General features: G+C 47.7%; 1 protein-coding gene across 1 annotated transcript in view; it reads left to right on the plus strand.

The window, feature by feature from the left end:
• The window catches only part of WWC3 (WWC family member 3), a 117,348-nt gene that overhangs the window by 21,688 nt on the left and 75,354 nt on the right, over positions 1-20,306 (plus strand). Inside the window, exon 2 of the mRNA XM_036913009.2 lies at positions 14,275-14,384. Coding sequence (XP_036768904.2) covers positions 14,275-14,384 — 110 coding nt within the window. The remainder of the gene's footprint in view (positions 1-14,274; positions 14,385-20,306) is intronic.

A 20,306-nucleotide genomic window follows, 5' to 3' on the forward strand; every position in this document is an offset into this window, starting at 1 on the left:
AGCCTGGCAGGCAGTAGGTACTCAGGTGGGTCACTGCTGAACGAGTGTTGGTATGCGGTCCCTCAGTGGCTCCCATCCTCACCGTCGGCCGTTTGGTGTGTCCCCTTTCTCCTGTTGTTGCACATAGCACTGTGAGGCACCTCCTTGTACATTAAGTGCTTTACTTATTTTAGACAATTTTCATAGGTGGCATTTGGGGCTGGGTAATCCTCTGTGGAGGGCCATTCTGTGCACTGCAGGGTGTTGAGCAGCCTCCCTGGCCTCCACCCACCCGATGCCAGTACCAGCCCTTCCCCTCCACAGTTTGTGACAATTTAAAATGTCCCCACACCCCATCAGCACAATGGCCCCTGGTTGAGACTCACTGTGCGAGTGTCAGTGTGTTTTAAGACTTTAAACCTTACAGTGTGTGCTGCTCAGAGAACCCCTTTCCATGAGGTGTTTGCCCCTCTCAGAGCCTCCTCTGGCTCACCCCATCCTCCCCTGGGAGAACAGCGTCTTCCTGCAGCCCTCTGGCTGTTGGCACTGCTGTCCGCCAGAACTGCTGGGGTGAAGGCAGTAGTCAGTGTCTGTCCTGTCCGGCATGGCAGCCACTAGCTACATATGTTTCTTGAATACTTGAAATGTGGCCAGTGTGACTGAAGAATGAACTTTTAATTTTATTTAATTAATTTGACATTAAATAGCTGCCTGTGGCTAGTGGCCGCCACACTGGACGGTGCCAGAAAGCCTCTCTCTGTAACACCCCACCCTTTCTCAAAGTGGCCCTGCTGAAAATCAAATCGGTAGCAAGTTTGGAGGCGACTTCTCCGTGGTTGGTGTGTGTTTACTGTTGACTTCGTCTCCTCTTTTGTTGCCTTCCAGCTCCCGGTTAAGAAATCAGGCTAAGGAAATCAAGCCTAAGACTTGAAGGGACCAGGCTGCCCGCCAGCCCCCTAAGCCTGCCTGGAATGAATGTGTTTGCCTGTAAATCCTAAGGGGCCTGATCTGGGAATTCTGGCCTGCAGGAGAGACCCGATAGGAGGATGGTGTCTTCCCTTAACTCATAACCATTTGCTTCCTCTTTTTCAAGAGGTTTCCTCCCCACTGGCCTATATAGATGGGTTCTTCATCTGTCCATCCCTTCCTTTCTTCCTCCCTCCTTCTTTCCACTTAACCCATCCTCTGCTCATCCTTCATCCATCCATCCATCCATTGACCCACCTACTGACCCAACTATCCATCCCTCCATCCATTCCTTTGCCCATCCTTCAGTCCATCTCTCCGTCCATCCCTCCTTCTCTCTGTCCAGCCTTCCCTCCCTCTCTCCAGCCCTCTCTCTGTCCGTCCTTTTCAGCCGTCTGAGGACAGTGCACTCCTACTGTACGGTCAGGTCTGTACTAGATGCTGGAGAGGGGAGACCTCTGTGATCCTTGACTTTGTGGTGTGCACGGCTCAGTGGGGGGCATCTGACGACACTTGCCCTTCACTGTCGATTCAGAGCAGAGCAGTCTTGGAGCAGGATTGCCTGGGCCTGTGGTGAGGTAGCTTTTCCAGAGAAGGGGGCTGTAGACTCCTGGAGTGAGAAAATGTGTTAAAGTCACTGCAGGGTTGAAAGCGCCGGGCTGGTTTTTCGAGGCTGTGTGTGAGATGAGAGGCCCCTTCTCTGGTGGGAGCGTGCCTCAGCAGAGAGAAGGGACCAGGGTCACAGCCGTAGGTGTCCATGTTTGCATGGTTGAAGGGGTGATTCTACAGGCTTTCTAGGGGTGGTTTTAAAGATGGGAGGAACCTTTAGAGAGGGCTCAGAGTGTGTCCTCCAAGGGAACTGACTGGAATCCAGCATGCGTGGTCGGCCTGGAACGGCTTGGCCCAGTGCAGTGTGGACATTGATGACCTTCCAGAGGCTTTGGGGTCCAGAGGTTTCAGCCAGCGTGGTGTGGGATGAGAGAAAGAAGCACTGAGGGTGGTGTGCTTATGGTGATGTGCCCTGGCTTGGGTCCACAGGGTGTAGAATTTCAAGGAGTTGGCATAATGCAGCGTATTTACTGCACTTCTGCAGGTGGGAAACTAGCGTCCTTTCCAACCTGAAGGAGAGTTTGGGGCTCACGATTATTGGTGGGGCTGCTTGAGTACCGTTGCCCATAGTACTGCTCTGGTGATTCTTTTTTTGTTATGATTCTTGTGACTTGATATAGAGCAAAATGGCAGAGTCCCTGCACGGGTGTCTGCTACTTTGGGGGTATCTTCCTATGTTACAGGACATCCCAACACCAGCCTGGTGACACTCACTCCTTTGTCCACATGCCTGTGTGCTGGGCCTCTGCTAGGGATGCCGTGATAAAGGCTGCAGCAGCCTGTTCCTGCCTCCTTTAGAGTAGCAGGGGAGCCTGCATCGTAGAGACCTTCACACTGATCGTGAGCATTCGTGCAGATACACCGGACAGGACCTCAAGCGCAGTGCCTTCCCAAGGTCGCTCAGAAGGGAATCCACCGGGGTCATGGAAGTGAGCAGACGTGGTTACAAAGTGACACTGGTGTCCCTGCCCTTCCCATAGTGTACAGTGGGGATGGCGGTGTTTACCCGGTCCTTGGTCGGGGTCCCCACGCATGGCCTCACAGCAGGTCCAGGCCTGGCTCCATCCCTGTTCCCCTGGCCCAGCGCTCCTCAGTCCTCATTTCTGTTTCCTGCCCACACCTCCCGTCCCTCTTCCTGCCCTCATTTTCTCTGCAGCCCACGGGATCTTTCTATAAAGCAGATTTGATAGTGTGGCTGCCTCCATTCCTCTTGACTTGGCCCTGCCTGCAAACTGCGCCCCTCCCCTCTGTGAGCAGGGCCCTGCCTTGGGGCATCTTCCCTTTGCCACACCCACCCTCCCCCCACCTGCAGGGGGCCAAGGCAGGGCCTCCCTCCATCTGGGACTGTTCCCCTCCACCCCCACCACGTCCCCCCCATGCAGGGCAGGCTGGTCTTGGTGCCCTTCTGTCTTGGGCCTTGAGCCCACCGTGGTGACCCTAACCCCTGCCTAAGGAGCTGCGCCCTCTGCCTGCTCCGTCTTCCCCTGGGTGGGGCCTTTGGGAACGAGGGTTCCCGTAGCTGGGCTTCCGGGACTGGCAGCATTTTGTGTGTATGTGTGGGCACAATTTTCTAGGCAGGGATTGATGGCTTATCTCAGAGACCCAAAGAGATCCACCGAGAGCTTACTATTCCCTGCATCCTGCCTTGGCACATTGCTCCCTAGGAACTCGATGGGGACTGAGTGTCAGAGGTGACCGGGCACTTCCCCCTGTGCTCTTGTCCTCGGATTCAGTTGGGGATATAGGCAAAGGTGCATCTATAAAGAATGAATTCTCATGCCAAAAGGAAACAGATTGCTGAAAAGTTTTTTGGGGGTAGGGGACTAATTCATGCAGAAAAGAGTGGGTGATAAAGTCCTTTTGTGTTTACTCTTGGAAGCCTGGCATAGGACTTTCTGCCCCTGGGGATGGCACGATGGCAGGTCCTCAGCTTGGCGGTGTTGGCAGAGCTGAAGGGGAGCTTGCAGAGCCCCAAGGACCGTGTCAGCCTGCCGCTGGTCTGCATGGCTGGCAGGGGCCCTCCCGGGCCACCTCCCTCTGGGATGACATTTCTAAAGAATGTTATTGTTGGGCCTCTTTGCTCTCCTTGGCCCAGGCTGGTTTTCCTCTCCCATTTTGGTTGAATTTACTTCTTCCGTCAATTGTTACTATTTGTTTCTTTTTTCTGAAATCCTTCCTAAAAACCTCCCCTTTTAATTTTTAAATCTCCCTTCCTGTATGTTGTATTCAGTACTAAGAACCAAACTTTTGCAATATGGCATTTTATTTTTGAAGGCATCCTTGAAGCCCCTCATCGAGCATCTTGGCCATATTAGAGGTAATACGGTGCTCACTGACTCCCCGAACTACTGTGGTCAGAGCAATCATCATAGAAATCTGCCAGGAGGGTGAGAGAGAGACATTTAAAAGTGGAATGTGGTGTATATACACTTACTATTTTTGTAGAGTAATACAGCATCTCTCTGGCCAGTGTTTGCCTCAGGGGTGGGGTAGTGGCTCCTGCCTGACCAGCCCTGGGCGCCATTGAATTTTTGTTGGAATCCCTTCTCTGAGCTCCATGATAGTGCAGAGAGCTGGCTGGTTACCCAGTGGCCTTCTTCCCCATCTCCCTGCACACTTCCTAGGTGTATGTCCCCGAGTTCAGGGTCCTTCATTTCAGGGGAAACAGAGGTGGTAATGGACCCACCTCTTCAAAGTGTCATGCAGAGGAAGGGAGGTTGTCCCTGCCTGGCGAGCACAGCACAGGGCTCCCCCGGGCTAGGGCTGTGGCTGCACACTTTCAGGTGTGTCTGCAAACCTGTGGGGTGGTAGGCGGCGGGCCTGCGCAGTAAGCACTTCCCTGCTCGTATGACTGGTACGTCCACCTATACGCATATCCTGGAGCATTGCCTTCCCGAGTACCGGCTGCTGCTGAAAGTAAGGAGATGCTTTTGTATCACATGCACAGCCAAAAGCAAAGTTTCATGACCTAGTATGTTCTGTGCGGCCATTATGAGGTGTGATGGGTCCCAGTATTGTCTGTTTAAACTAAAACACTGATTGACACCTTTTCAGTCCATTTCTTCGCTCACTAATGGGTTGTTACAATAGCACGAGAGGCTCATGCAGAGTAATGTGATGAATGAATACAGAGGATTGGAAATGATGAGTTTAGAGAATGTTTCAACACATATCCAACTATTTGGAAGATGTTCTGGGACAATGATTAGCCAGGACATGGAATTCGCGGATCAGAATCCCCAGATGCGTGTGGCAGTAGCAGGAGTGAGAGGATAGTGAAACCAGCTATACTACCCTTGTCTTCCTTAGTTCTTTCTTTTTCTTCTCCCAAGTGTTTCATAAGATGTGGAATCCTGAAATTGTTGCTTGATGCTGTGAATGCATGTGCCTGTCTATTTTTCATATACCTTGAGTAATGTATAATTTGTGTACCACAAAATTCACAGTTTCAGTGTAGTTTGATGTTTTAATAAATGTATAGAGCCATGTAACCATCAGCACAAGTTGGTTTTGGGCACCCCCCCTCCTGCCACCATGTCCTCTTTGTTGCTGCAGTCTATGACAGCTACTGCTCTGCTCCCTGTCTGTGTGTGTACTTTGGAATGCCTGCTTTTCTGGTTCCTCTTTGGAAAAAATGGGTTCCAGAAGTCAGACTCCCTTGGGAGGCATCGTTTTTTCCACCCTCTTGACTGAGACTGCAGTGGCTGGATTCTCCATGGTGGCCAGCCTGCCTGGTCTGAGCCCAGGGAGGAGGCCCTACTTGGGTCCATCCAGAGGGGGCTGGGTACTGAGGGCTGGTGCGTATGTGCATGGGGCAGGCTTGTTAGGCAGCCACGGGACATTGGAAGGCCCAGAGCTGACTTTGGGGTCTCCTTGTGAGGGCCCTCCAGCCTGCACTGGCTCCCCTCCCTTAGCACTGTGCATCCAGGATGCCATTCCTAATGTGACAAGCCGGAGTTTCCTGTTGCACTGGTGCACAGACCCTGAGCACCTGTTACTCCCTTCCCCAAAGAGGAAGTGGTGCATCCGTCTCACTGCAGCCCACTCCCTCGGATCCAGGATCTCAAACCTTATATCTGCACACCTGCTCATGAGCATATTCTGGAAGGCAGAGCTGTGGGAAAACAGCTCTAGAGCTGCCGAAGACATGTACAGGCACACCTCGGAGGTATCGTGGGTTCTGTTCCAGACCACTGCAATAAAGTGAATACTGCGCTAAAGTGAGTCGAATGAATTTTTTTGGTTTCCCAGTGCATACAAAAGTTATGTATGTACTATATGGTAGTCTGTTAAATATGCAATAGCATCAGGCCTAAAAAACAATGTGCATACTTTAATTAAAAAATACTTTATTGCTAAAAAATGCTAATCTGAGCTTTGAGCGAGTTTTCTTCACTCATCACAGATCATTGTAACAAATATAATAATGATGAAAAAGTTTGAAATATTACAAGAACGACCAAAATGTGACATAGAGACAAGAAACAAGCAAATGCTGTTGGAAAACTGGTTCTGAGAGATGATAGACTTGGCTTCCTGCAGGGTCGCCACACACCGTCCATCTGTGAACAGTGTAGTGCCTGTGAAGCACAGTAACACAAAAGCACAATAAAGCTGTGCATCCAAACAAGGTCTATGCCTGCATGTGAGGGCAGACACCGTTTGCTGCTTGATGAGGTCAAGTGTGTGACTCACCCTGTGTGTGCAGTAGAGCACCTACGGGGGCACGCTCTGTGGGGACAGGTCAGAGTTCGAGGACATGCCACTCTTGCCCACAGGGAACAAACGCTAAGGGCAGTGTGACATGAACAAATAGCCACATTCGACTTACAGTTTTAATAAATGTCTCAGGAGAAGAGAGAAAGGCCAGCTTCCTTCCTGCTGAGACGGGCTGGGTCTAGACAGGAGGAATCTGGGCCACGTCTTGGAAGATGATTAAGGATTTGAACAGGAGGGGGCAAGGGGGAGACCCAGCAAAGGGAAAGAAGATGGCCTTTGGGAACAGCAGCTCCCGTGGGCTGCTGGGAATGCAGGCAGACAGCCAGGGGCCAGAGGGAAGTGAAGAATTCCCTGCCTGAGTGTGGTGTGGTCTTAGAAACCTAGCTTTTTCACAGTCCCCAAGAGTGGCTGTGGAAGACAGCTTCTTAGTCTAGATATTTAAGAGCCGTCAGTCTGAGCTGGCAGGTTTCACTGTGGTCCTTGGCAGAAGCCGGCCCCGGCAGAAGCGCTAGGGCTGTGCTGCCCTGCGCAGTAGCCACGGCCACGTGGGCGATCGGGCTGAAAGGAGACGGGCTCTAAGTGTGAAACACACCCATTTCACAGACTTCCTGCCCAAAAAGCAAGTAAGGTATCCCTTTTATAATCTTGATAATTTTTATGTGTCAAGTTGTTAGTTTTTTCAGTATATTTGGTCTCATAAAATATGTTATTAAACTTAATTTTGCCTATTTCTTTTTATTGTTCTAAGTGTGGCTAGTAGAAATTTTTGAATAAAGCATGTGGCTCTCATCGTATTTCTATTGGACAGCACTACCCTGGAGAATTCTTTTTACCAACCGGGCTGAAGTTTATCTCTAGTTTACTCTGAGCTTATATGTGGAGGTGAACAAAGTGTTTTCCCTTATCTCAGAACTGTGCACTTGACGGGGTTGATGCGAAACTCTCTTTCCATTGTTGTCGTTGCAGAGGGCCCTGCTGGGTGAGGCGCCCAGACAGATGGCTGTGATCGGGTGCCCCTGCCTCGGGGTGTGGTGTCCTTGGGGCGGTAGACCTGCGGTTTGGCCTGTGGTTGGCTCGCTCAGCTCTCTGTTGTAGCACCTGGATCCCAGTCTTTGAAACTATGTTCAGTATTGTAATGTACAGTATTGTGCTGCTAAATCAGAATAGTAATGACATTCCCCCAGTTTTTAGAGAGTAATGAAATATGGAAGGAAAATGAACATTTACGGAGTATGTAGTAAGCCCGGGAAACCTTGATATCAGTCACAGCCCCTCAGCCTCACCACGCCGGAGTAAAGATGAGCAAACCGGGGCACAGCGAGACAGGCTAGGCTTATGCTCACTAGTAACAGCTTCAAGTGCAGTTTCCTCAGGGCAAGTTTTTTCCCCACGATGTTTTAAAAGGTTACTGCTATCTACGTCCGTTGTCAGTGTGATTCAACAGAATATATACCGAGGACCCCAAATGCTTACTCAGTCACCCAGCTGGTGCGTGGTCTTGTTTTCAGGTGTTGTGACTTCTGTTCAGCAGTGCCTGATCCTGGGTGAGAACGTGGTCGCATCACTGGGCAGTAGAGCCTCTGGAAAGTTTGCCGGTCTTCCAAAATAACTTCCTGACTGGCTTGTCTTTGGACAGTTTATTGTTTGCTGGAGAAAAGATCATCTTACCAAGATCTTGCCTCTGTCTGCCCCAGACTCCCCCATCCTCGTGGGCAGCCCCGCACTCAGGCAGTGATACTGTAGATGCCAAGTCAGCTTGGTCTGTAGAGACTCAGAACAGAAGACATTTCACCAGTTCAGGGACCTTGCACCAGCTCAGTGGCCTGCTGAGCCGCCTTTCTGTCTTCTAAGGATACCTCTGTGTACGAAGAGCTGTCAGGGAGGAGTGGCCCCATAGCACCTTGGCCCTCCGAGCCCTGCTTTTCTTATAATCTAGGCTTTCTGACCTCAGTCAGGGTCTAAGTGCCACTTTGTCTCTCTAGTTTGTCCTATTCCAGTTGCTCCTTGAGTGCTTGTTGTCTCTGTTCTGGGTTTGTTATGGTATCAGTTTCAGAAATTGGTCTGATGAAATTTATCAGTGAAGAAATTTAATGAAGTCCTGTTGTAGGTGAGGTGAATGAGAGAAAATGAGAGAAATAGCATCCTTTCTTCCAAGGATCTCACAGACCAATAGGGGAGGCAGCCATGTCAGATAATGATTACACTACAGAGTGACCAGCACTGCTGATGACAGAAATATGGCCAGGTGACTGTGAGCCGGTCCTCCCATCTCCCTTCTGGCTAGCCGGCCTGCTCATTCACTGTGAAAAAGCTCTGCCTGTGGAACATGCTGGCACCTGGCTTTGCATGTGGAGGTTAAGAAAGGCAAGTGCATCCCTAAATGATGTTTTGTTCCTGGGAATGACACTTAGAAAAATCACAGAGAGATGTACCTGGTTGAGGTATAAAGGATAGTGGTAAAACCTGTCTATCCTAAAGCAGTGAGTCTGGGGGTGGGCCTTTCATTTTTTTATCAAAGACGTGGAGACTAATTCTTCTGAAAATACAGTTTAGTGCTGCTTGGGGAAAGGGGTTCTCTGTGGGCAGTTGTCTTGCAGATTCACTGCCATTCATTAAACTTCAGTGTCTCCTCTTCCCTTGAGATGTATTTGAGGAGCTGTTTGCTCTTCAGATTGGTCTGGGAATTTGTCCATGAACTGTAACTGTTAGTTTTGTGCTGGAGTTGATGAAAAGAGGGACAGTGTATTTTTGGGGTGGGGGAGATTCTCAGGAAGACTTAATCTTTTCACACAGAAATCATGAATATAATTCAGGAATGATTCTAAGACTCATCACCAAAATTGGGTCACTCATGCTGTGTTACTACACTGAAGTGTGCAGTTGCCATGTTTAGGCTGAGTTCCAGGTGTGATTACTCTTTACCCTAAATTCTAAAATTGGGACTTGATGAGAATTGTCAACTCAAGGATATGCATATTCTAAATAAATATCTGGAGTTAAAATGTAAATATTATTATCCAAGTGAGTTTTCAGGATCAATGTGGCAGGTTTGTAGTACATCCACCACTATTTCAAACTTGATAGAGAAATGAGGAGTCTTTCTAAAAGAGCTTCACAACTTTGTGTTTTGGGGGGACCACCACTTTGAGGAATCTGCTGAAGGCCCTGAACTGTGCTCATTGTCATGTTTGTGCAGCCTCAAGTTGCTCAGGGGCTCACTGCTACATGAGAACCCTGGCTCTCGAGTGTCAACGTTATTCCATTGAAGATGGAGAAGCAACGAGCTGAGCAAGCAGGGTCCGATTCACCAGGAAGGTAACTCCAAACAGACTGGCATCCACTTCTGGTGAGCTTTGAGACTCCTTGTGAGCCAGGTCTGTTCGAAAAGGTGGAAGAAATAATTATTATTTCTTGAGTACGGGTTTGGAACTGAAATTGGGATGCACAGCATCCTCTGAATGTCACATTAAGGAGAAGCATGAATCGGAACCATAAAGATTATCTTGTTCTCGGAGATGAAAGTGCCGTGACAAGCGCCACCGGGTTACCCTGGCCTCCTTTGGTAATGAAAATGTGTTAAGAATCAGTGTTGATACTTGCCCTCTACTCTCACCTGCTGCCACCCGCCTCTCTGCTGTGCAGTTTGGCATAGTTGATGTCACATACTCCAGCTCCCTGAGCTTGGCTGGAAAGGATGGCATGGTCTTCAAGGCACTGGACTACTACTGACTGCTCTCCCCAGTGGCTGGCTGTGGTCACTAGAATAATGGCCCCCCAACATGTCCACGTCCTGATTCCCTGGAGCCTGCCAGTATGATTGTTACCTTACATGGGAAAAGGGACTTGGCAGATGTGATTAAGGTAAGGATCTTGCCATGGGGAGATTATCTCAGGTCACTTAGGTGGGCCCAGTAGCATCACAAGGGTCTTCATAAGTGGAAAAGGGAGGCAGAAGAGGGAGAACCAGAGAGAGAGCATCTTGTCTGGGAGAGACTGGTGCGGCCGTGGCGGGCTTTGAAGGTGGAGGAAGGCGCTATGGAACGCATGTTGTCTTTAGAAGCTGGACAAGGCAAGTGAACAGTTCTGCTCTAGAGGCTGCACAAGGAACCCATCATTAGCTGAGTCCTCGGCTTCAGTTCAGTGAAGCCAGTCTGGACTTTTGATCTCCAGAACTGTAAGATAACAAATAATAAAAGCCCAAGTTTATGGTAATTTATTACAACGGTAAAAGGAAACTAATACAGGCTGAAGCAAGGCTATTGGAGAAATAAGGGGGAGGCTGGCAGAGGAGGGGATGGAGCTGTTCTTCAGGCTGGGACTAAAGAGGCTGCACCCAGCTGACAGGACCCACTGAGGTTTGTCTGACCATCCCCGCTCTGAGGATTGGGAAGCTGAGCACAGAGAGATGGAATCACCCATCCAAGGCTTAACAGCAATAAACGGCTGTCTCGGAACTGGCTCTGAAATGGCCCTGTGCCGGTTTTCAGAGAGCCCTGCAGGATGCATCAGGAAAAGGGGGTGAAAAGAGGCCAGTGTCTCTGCCAGCCATCATTCTGTCCCTGCCCATGGGCCAACTCTGTGAAGAATGGCCAGCCACACACACTCATCTCCTCTGCTCAGGCCAAGAGGAGCCCCTTATGAGGGGAGAATCTGCAGTGGGCGTACCTCTGAGGGGTTAATGTTGCTCAGACCGGAGGACAGAGTGAGGAGACTGGGGAGAGCTGGCCTGGGGCCTTAAGGCCTAGTATCAGAGCATGCTTCCAAGTGTGGGGACGGCGGGGTCCCTGCTGCTCAGGCCATTGCTTCCCATGTCACCCGTCCCCTCATTCTGCAAATGTGATCAGACTTAGGCTGGACTCCCTACCAACTTGTTCCTTGAAAGTAAAGCCTGCTTGTGCTCTATGGACTTGCTCTGAGCCCTTGAACAGTGCATTAAGGATCTCCCCAGAGGGTGATGAAAAAGACCATTTCTTACCTCGCTGGTAGGAGTGCATGCTGATGGTAAAGCACTTTGGCGGTATAGTTCAGTGTTTATTGTAAGCTTCTATCCATTATTTACAATAAAGAGCAGAAAATTGGAGCAAACCTATATAGATGACTTGAGGTGCCTGATGAATGAGTTGCGGTGTACTGTACATGACAGAATATTCCGACATGATAAAAGGGGTGCTGACCAAGGTTAAAGGGCATAAAGAAGTACACAAATGAAAAAATCAGTGTGTGAAATTTGATCTAGTGGTATCAGCTGTGGAAACATGTAGGCACACGAAGGGAAGAAAATAAGCAAAAACAAATCCAGGGCTTTTGGATTATAGTAATTTTATTTCCTATTCTTCATATCTTACTGTCTGAATTTTTTACCTTGAATTTAACATGGAGAAATAAGCTTCATATCCTTCAACCATATCAATTTACTTCTGGGAGTCTCTCGAAGAAAACAATTGTGTATATGGATTATGGGCTTTATATAGAGAGATGTTTTTTAAATTGAGATGTAATCCACATATACCATAGAATTCACCATTTAAAGTGTACAGTTTTATTATATTTACAGAGTTGTGTGGCCATCACCATTGTCAAATTTCAGAACAATTTTATTACCCCCAGAGGAAGCCCTGCACCTGTTAGCAGTCACTCCCCATTCCACCTTTCCCCTATCCCTGGCAACCACTGATCTATGTTTTTGTCACTATGGATTTGTCTATTCTGGACATTTCTTATAGCTGGAGGCCACCCAACGTGTGGCCTTCTGTGTCTGGCTGCTCTTACCCAGCACAGTGGCTTCAAGGGCCATCCATGTTGTAATATGCATCAGTACTTCATTCTTTATTTTTAGGGCTGAATAATATTCCGTTGTATGGGTAGGCCATGTTTTATTTATCTGTTCATCTGTTGATGACCCTTAGTTGTTTTCATCTTTTGGCTATTGTGAGGAATGCTTTTGTGGGGACATAATATTTTCATTTTTCTTGGGTATACACCTAGGCACAGAATTGCTAGGTCATACGGAAACTGTATATTTAACTGTGAGAAATTGCTGAACTGTTTTCCAAAGCAGCTCTCATGAATATTTGTGTTATGAGAACTAGAAAATAATGTAGCTAGCAGTGATAGGAGAGTGCTTAGGTAAATTCCATTAATCCCCTTAGCAAACTTAGAGACCTTGCTCTCAGCATGAGCTGGCCTCCAAGAGGTGTGACTCCTCACTGTCTTGCTTTTGAAGTACTCCCTCTGTGGATGGCCATGCAAACTTCATGCTTTTTTTTAGAAAGGAAGTGGGATCAGAGGCATATGGATTCTATATCAAGCCCAAATAAAATTCACCAAAACAGTAGATGTATCAGCTTGTTTATTTTTGAAACAAGGAGTATGGAAGCGTTAGTGTAATTGCCTATGCTGTTTATTGGATAGGAAATTGAAAAATATAGTTACAGTGGTTTTATAACAGCTCTGAATTGTAAAGTAAGTGAATTGGGCTCAGCAGGGCTGTAAGGTCAGGTTTCCTGCCTGTGTCTGTTGACTGAATGAGATCCTGTATGTAAGAATGCTTAGAATCCCCCTGTTCTTGGGCATTTTTTCCTAGGCTTATACATGAATCTAGAATAGCAGAGATGTACTCAGAACTCAGTTTATCTTGAAATAGTATTGTTTGTGTTGTGGGTTGGTCCAATTCAGGATCTGTTGCCTGCTTGACTTGGAACCACATTGCCATCACACCATCCCTGACCTGTAAAGGAATCGTGCTGCAGACGTTGGTCTTTGGGGATGGGGCAGACAGCGTGCAGTAGGCTCATCTTGTGATGTGGGTTTTTGAGTGCATTATCTTTGAGAGGCAGTCCACAGCATATTTTAACCTTCTATATATTTCTGTTCTGATATTGACTCTAAGTTCTTAAAACCGCATGTTTAAAATGAAGACAGGTTATAGTCAGTGCCATTCTGATGGTGTTTATCAATTTGTAAATGCTACTGGGGGAGACAGAGTCTTGTTGTCAAACCAGTTTGGGGAAATAACATGTTCAAAATTCATACTTGTCTCGGAGTGTTTGGCTGTGGTTGCGGTGCTTCGCCTGTCCCGGGGCCAAGGACTTGAACAGGAGTTATGGAAGGTTGAGTTAGTGAAATTTAGGTTATCGGATTCCTATGAGGACCAGTCATTGTGCATTTATAGAGAACCGAGTAGATAGCTGCCCAGACTCAGACAATTATAGGTGCGGCCTGTTTTATACAACAGCTGTCTTGTCAATCAGTGTGATCATGGGCGTTGGGGAGGGGGAAGTTCTACTTGAAACCCATCTGGAAGCCCTTTCCTTTATCTATCTGGGCCAAGCCAAGGCTTCCTTAATGAGACTTACTTCAAGGACAGATGTCTGTAGACAATGAGCTTTTGTTGTTTTTCTCCAGAAAACAGAAAGGACCCTTGGCAATTGCTGATTCCTACTGGATTAGGAATACAGGCAGTAGTTGGTGGGCATCTCCTTGCGTTGTTACCATGTTTGTATTTGGCTTTCTGCATCTGGTTAGTGGTTAATGTTTAGCTCCTTAATTCATCACCACTGGTAGATGAAACTTAAAAATACATTTCTGGTAGATTTAAGCTGTAATGCATGGAAACCAACAGTTTGGCGAGGCATCTGGTCAGGGAATAAGAACAAAACCTGCTGTGGCGGGAGAGCTGCCTTCCGTGGCCCTCAACTCATTAAGCAACACCGTAGGGAGAAGCTGGCTCTTTGACCTGTTTTTGTAACTGCCAATATCTATTTTCACTGGTATTTGAAGCTCCACTTTGAGATAGTAATGCTTTTGTGAGTGTACTGATACTGTCACTGATTATTGTTTAGGCAAAGCCAGTGAGTTAATTTTCCAACCAAAGAGGTGGAGCAAAAGCAGTCAGTTACATAATATATAATTTTGTATTAAAACCGAGTTCTGGAGTTGATTCAGCAGACTTATGCAAAATTGACCTGACTTTCAATTTTGTTTTCAAAATTTATTTTGCAGGATAACAAAGCCATTGACCTTTGCCGATTGTGTTGGGGATGAACTTCCTTTAGGATGGGAAACTGTATATGATAAACAAATTGGAATTTATTACATGGACCACATAAATAGTAAGTAGAGTGCCACACTTGAGTTATTATATGTGAATGAGTTTTCATGTTGATCTCAAAGATGCTAAAAACTCTTTTTGTTGAGTGGAACAATCATTGCTGTCCAAGGCAGTATTAAACTAGATTTTATAAATGCCATCTGAAGTTTTCATTAGCTGACTTCTTCAAAAAGTGAAGCAGTTATGGAGCTCCTTAGCTGGTGCATTGCTCAAAACTACATGGAATATATTTAATGGGGCTTTTAATACCTAATAAAAGGAATAAATTTTCCAGGCAGTCTGGAAATAGAAATATCTCATAATGAGCAGGTTGGGTACTGCAAAGTGGAGCTTACAAGTTCTTGGAACAGTGAATGCCCATGTGGTTACCTTAACTTCATTTTGTCTTCTACATTTAATTTTAATAAATCTAAATTTAACTATAACACACCAACCCTTTTTGATCTATGTGCAGGGAGAACATGGTGTAAAGATGACAGCTAGAATATTGGGTCCTTGACCCATGTCCGCGTTCTTGGTGGAGCTGTTCAGAGCAGTGGTTCTCAACCAGGGTTGATTTTTGCCTCCTGGGAACATGTGGTAACATCCGGAGGTGCTTTCGATGGTCACACCTAGGGAGGGTGCCCCTGGCATCTAGTGGTGGACACCAGGGCTGCTGCTGAGCCTCCTACAGTGCAGGGGACAGCCCACCAGAGAGATGACCCCAGATGTCCATGGTGCTGGGCTTCATGCCCTGAATCACGGGCTCCGCTGTGTTCTGAATCCATCTCCACCCCCCTCTGTCGTCTGTGTGTGCTCAGGGTGTCTGTCTGTCTGGCCTTCCTTCCTGGCTGCTGGTGGGCAGCCTCCACGGGGGAGGGCTGCTCTCAAGGTGAGGGCTGCTGCTCGAGGGGCCTGGGCACATGTGCCCTGTGACTGCATCACCAGGCTTCGGCCTCCCTGGGCCCAGGAGGCATTACTGAATGGCTAGGCATCTGCCTTACCCAGCCTTTCTGAAAGCCTACCTGCCACTGGGGCCCAGGACCTGTCCTGGCTCGTCGCTCATAAACTCAGCCTGCTCATCCCTCCATACCCTGTCTGCTGTGGGTAGCCTTGCTTGCCTGCTGCTGTATCACTGCAAGTGTTACAGAGTTCCTCTCTGTACTGCCACTTGGTAGGCTCTGGGGACCCAGGAAAGTGACACCCAGGCTCCATGCTCAAGGATTCGACATGGCACTCTGACATAGCTAGGGACTCTAAAGTTGAGTGATCAGCAAGGACTTTCTTCTGGCCACCTTGAGTATAACTGGGATGGCTCAGCACCGTGGGGTGCAGGTGATGATGTCAGCTCCAGAGTCGCACCACCTCCTCCCTCCAAGGCCCTCAGACAACTCAACTCTCTCTTTTTTCCTCAGGCAAAAAGAATAATTATTGTTGTAGCCATGTGTACATAGGGGGCCAAAAACCCCAGTCAGAAAACTTACTCCCAAGAATCCAACTTTTCATAGCACCACTTTAAAGGTACAGAACCTGAGTCAGATACTCAGTTGTAATTGTGCAGGTCGGTGCTGTGGTGAGGGACCAGAGGACCCTGGGCTGACCACCTTTGAGGTTCCCAAAGACCCTCCATGCACTGTAAAGAGTTTGAACAATGCCGGTCAGTCTGCTGGCTGAGTACACGTGGGGACGCTGGGCACGTGCCAACAGCTGCGCCTCTGCCCCACCCAAGGCCCCCAGAATCTGAACTCTGGGGCTGAGGCAGGAGCCAGAGTGGTGTTTCTTTTGGCTTCTTATTTCCCCATGTGAGCTTTTAAGGCCTGGAGAGGCTCTCTAAGAGGGCCCTGGGATGGCAGTGTGCATGGGGTTGGGGAGATGGCAGGAGCGGGTGAAAAGGGAGAACTTACTTGAAATATCCCAGCAAGCCCTCATGTGTGTGTCTGTGTGTTACATAGACATGACATATTTACTTGGTTAACCGTGTAGAGGTAAAATGCACAGAACATAAAATTAACCATTTAAAAATGTACAGTACAGTGGCATTTGGTGCATTCACAGGGTTGTGCAGCCACCCCTCTGTCTAGTTCCAGAACATTCCCTCACCCCAAGCTCAGGCCCCAAACCCATGAGCAGTCACTGCCCATTCCCTTCCTATCTACCAGGCTGGCACTCACTGAGCTCCTTTCTGTCCTTATGGATTTGCTTGGTCTGGACATTCCCCATAAGTGGAGTCACACAATATGTGGCCTTTAGTGTCTGCTTTCTTTCATTCAGCATCAGGTTTTCGAGCTCCATCAATGTTGTAGCCTGTGTCAGTACTTTGTTCCTTTGTGTGGCTGAATAACCTTCCATTGTATGGATAGACCTCATTTTATTTATCCATCCACCAGTTGATGGAATCAGGATTGTTTCTGCCTTTTGGCTGTTGTGATAGTGCTTCTTAAGAACACTTTTTAAAAATTATTTTGCATATTTATTTAAGATTTGGGTAGGGAAATTTTACTAGCACTTCTTTCCTGTGAAGGCTCCCTTGTTTTGTTTTGGCTGCCAGCAGCCTGAATGTGTTTACCCAGATGTCGTCGTCATAATGGAGCCACCACAGCCTGGGGTCTCCAGGTTTGGAGCGGGGACAGCGCTTTCCAGTTTTTGCCTCCCTTAGGGCGGCTCTTCTGTTGAAGTCTCCCTTGGGAGAGTTGTGGCAGTAGAAGAGGCTAGCCTTCCAGAGTCGGGTGTCCCGGCCATAGGCCCCTCCACCCCCTCAGTGTCAGATCTGCTTTCGGGCCTGCCGTCCTCTCTCTAGGGAGCAGACTGACCCTTCCGCTCCTCATTCAGGCAGCCTGCAGCCAGCAGTCACCGATTGCCTTCTGGGTTTCAGACTAATGAGAGGTCCTGAGAATGTAAAGATGAAGGAGCTGTGTGCCCACCTTCTAGGGGCTTGTAGTTTAGGTGGGAAACAAAGAAATAGAAAAGCAATGCGTGCCAAGTGATCAGTGCTGAGAGCTGTGATGCCAGCCATTGCATTGTGACACATGTGCTCAGAGGGGCGGAGGAGGCTTCCAAAACGAGATACCTTTGCAAAGAGACTTGGAGGATGGTATGGTTTCCTGGTGGGCAGAAGAGGACAGAAGCAGCATCAACAGAGCATGAATGAGCATTTCCAAATATGTGGACTTTGGAAAAATTCTGTCTGTTTAGCGGATGTTTGTGGGGAAAAGGACAGAAACTCAAAATGGAGCTGGCAAGTTAGCTTTGGGACTCATATAACGTGTAGAGGATACTGGACTTTGTGCTTTAAAAGAGGTTTGTGTGGGAAAGTGTTGCAAGCAGCGCTCGGGAGGCAGGTTCAGGCAGTGCAGTGAGGATGGCTCTTGGTGGGATGGCCCAGGGGCCTGGGTGTTTCTGGAGAGAGATCACAAGGGCCTGATTGCACTAAGGGGCGACAGACGGAGAGAAGGATATGTCGTCAGTCATTATGAGGTCTAGGGCAGCCATCGCCAGTTCTTAAAGACCCAGGGAGTACTCTGGGTGAGGGAGAGAAGATCAGTTGTCTGAGGACGAGTCTCAGGGGCGTTCCCAGGTCAGCCCAGCGGCCCCAGACAGCACTGCTCACTTGCGGAGGGAAGGCAGGAGGCAGAGCGCCGCTGTTTGGTTTGGTGTTGGGGCTGGGAGTGAGGAGGCGCCGTGTGAGAATGAGTTGGGCAGTGGACGGGTGACTCACAGTCCCTCTGGGTCTGTCCAGGTGGACACGCATATTAGGAGGCAGTTGGAAAGAAGAGATGGGAGCTCCAGAGAGAGGTTGGAGCCCAAGGAGGCACCGGCCCCGCCTGGAGCTTGTGGTGAGAAAGCCAGGGTGCAGACTGGGTGCCGCATGGATGGGGGCGACACGGAAGTCCACGGACTGCAGAAGGGCTGCGAGTGTGGGGGGGGGCGGCAGAGGGGAGCAGTGGGCCGGCCAGCAGAGCCCGGGCATCCTGACGCTGAGGGCAGTGAGGCGGGGTTTGAAACGCCTGTTTGTGTGCCGGTGGCGAACTCATTTGGGTTCATCTCCGCCAACATTTATTGGCAGTGTGAAACATTGTCCGGTGTTGTCTCCCCCTGCAATTAACTATTTCACGTCCATGGAGTTTTCTTCTCCTCTCGGCTGGGGATATACAGGTAGAAGGTGCTGCACATGCTAGGAGACTCCGTGTGGATGCTTCCATAATGTGCATTCTGGTCTTTCTTTTTTTTTTTTTGAGAGGGCATCTCTCATATTTATTGATCATATGGTTGTTAACAACAATAAAATTCTGTATAGGGGACTCAATGCACAATCATTAATCAACCCCAAGCCTAATTCTCAACAGTCTCCAATCTTCTGAAGCATAACAAACAAGTTCTTACATGGTGAACAAGTTCTTACATAGTGAATAAGTTCTTACATGGTGAACAGTGCAAGGGCAGCCATCACAGAAACTTTCGGTTTTGATCACGCATCATGAACTATAAACAGTCAGGTCAATTATGATTATATTCGTTGGATTTTTATACTTGATTTATATGTGAATCCCACATTTCTCCCTTATTATTATTATTATTTTAAATAAAATGCTGAAGTGGTAGGTAGATGCAAGATAAAGGTAGAAAACATAGTTTAGTGCTGTAAGAGGGCAAATGTAGATGATCAGGTGTGTGCCTATAGACTAAGTATTAATCCAAGCTAGACAAGGGCAACAAAACATCCACGGATGCAGAAGATTTCAATCAAAACGGCGGGGTGCGGTTCTAAGCCTCACCTCTGTTGATCCTCAATTTCTCACCTGATGGCCCCCCTGCGACTGTGCCTGTCTTAGGTTGTTCCTCCCTTGAGGAATCTTACCCGTCTCTGGCTAACCAGTCATCTTCCGGGGCCATACAGGGAAATGTAAAGTTGGCAAGTGAGAGAGAAGCCATATTGTTTGAAAAGGTTAGCTTTTTACTTTTTTGCAGATTGATGCCCTGTGGCTTCTATGCCCAGCATTTGTCTTGAGGTATCTTTACCACTTGGAAGAATTATGATACTCGGTAATTTCGATATGAGGCACGAATTCTACTTAGGGGTTGTAATTATGAAGGAAGAAGAGAAGCTATAGAAGTAGCAGTTGGAAGAAAACATGGGAAGATTGATTATTTCTTTGACATATCTTCTTGTAGTGTAACATAAGCGTGTATAGGTTTTAAATTACTAATTAAATTGTGTGCACACATTAACATAATAGGAATATAGCTACATAACCAAAGCAGACCTACAATTACCAGCCATATCCAGTGAAACCAAGAAAACCAGTTAGGCACCCTAGGCATTTGTGAAAACTTATCAGTGATATGATGGATATTGTCTAACTGAATTTGAATAGTTTGAGAAAAATCAGATAAATTAAAACAACACATTCCTGGGAACTGTTCACATCCCATATGTTCTTTTAACAGTAGATAGTCTATAGTCGCATGATTTTGGAGCACTGCAACTTGCACTTCTCCTAATTCTTGGTTGAGTTCCGACAGTATAGATCCAGTCAAATTTGTTGTTTTACTGTATGCACAGGCCAGCTTAGATATCTCCTTCTTCATTCCAATGGCAAGTCCAGGAACTGGTGGGATGAATGCAGCTACAACTGCAACAGCAGCAGGATCTTTGTTGAAGTTTTTTGATGATCATCTTCTGAAATGACTCTTCCAGAGGATGTTGATGTTGGAAGTTCTTCTTCATATCGTATCTTAATTCGTTTTCTGGGTAGCCAAATTAGGCTTTGATCCTCTGTATAAACACAAACAAACCCTTTGCCCACACTTTGATATGCCCTTTATACCATTGTGAAGAACTTATTGGAGATCGCATTCTGGTCTTTCATTAATTTTCCTATCAACTAGTCAGTAACTCGTTACCTTTGGTCAACCTAAAGATTGTACGTTTAAGTCACTTACATTC

This window comes from Manis pentadactyla, chromosome X (genome assembly GCF_030020395.1).
Source record: "Manis pentadactyla isolate mManPen7 chromosome X, mManPen7.hap1, whole genome shotgun sequence".
NCBI classification, from domain to species: domain Eukaryota; kingdom Metazoa; phylum Chordata; class Mammalia; order Pholidota; family Manidae; genus Manis; species Manis pentadactyla.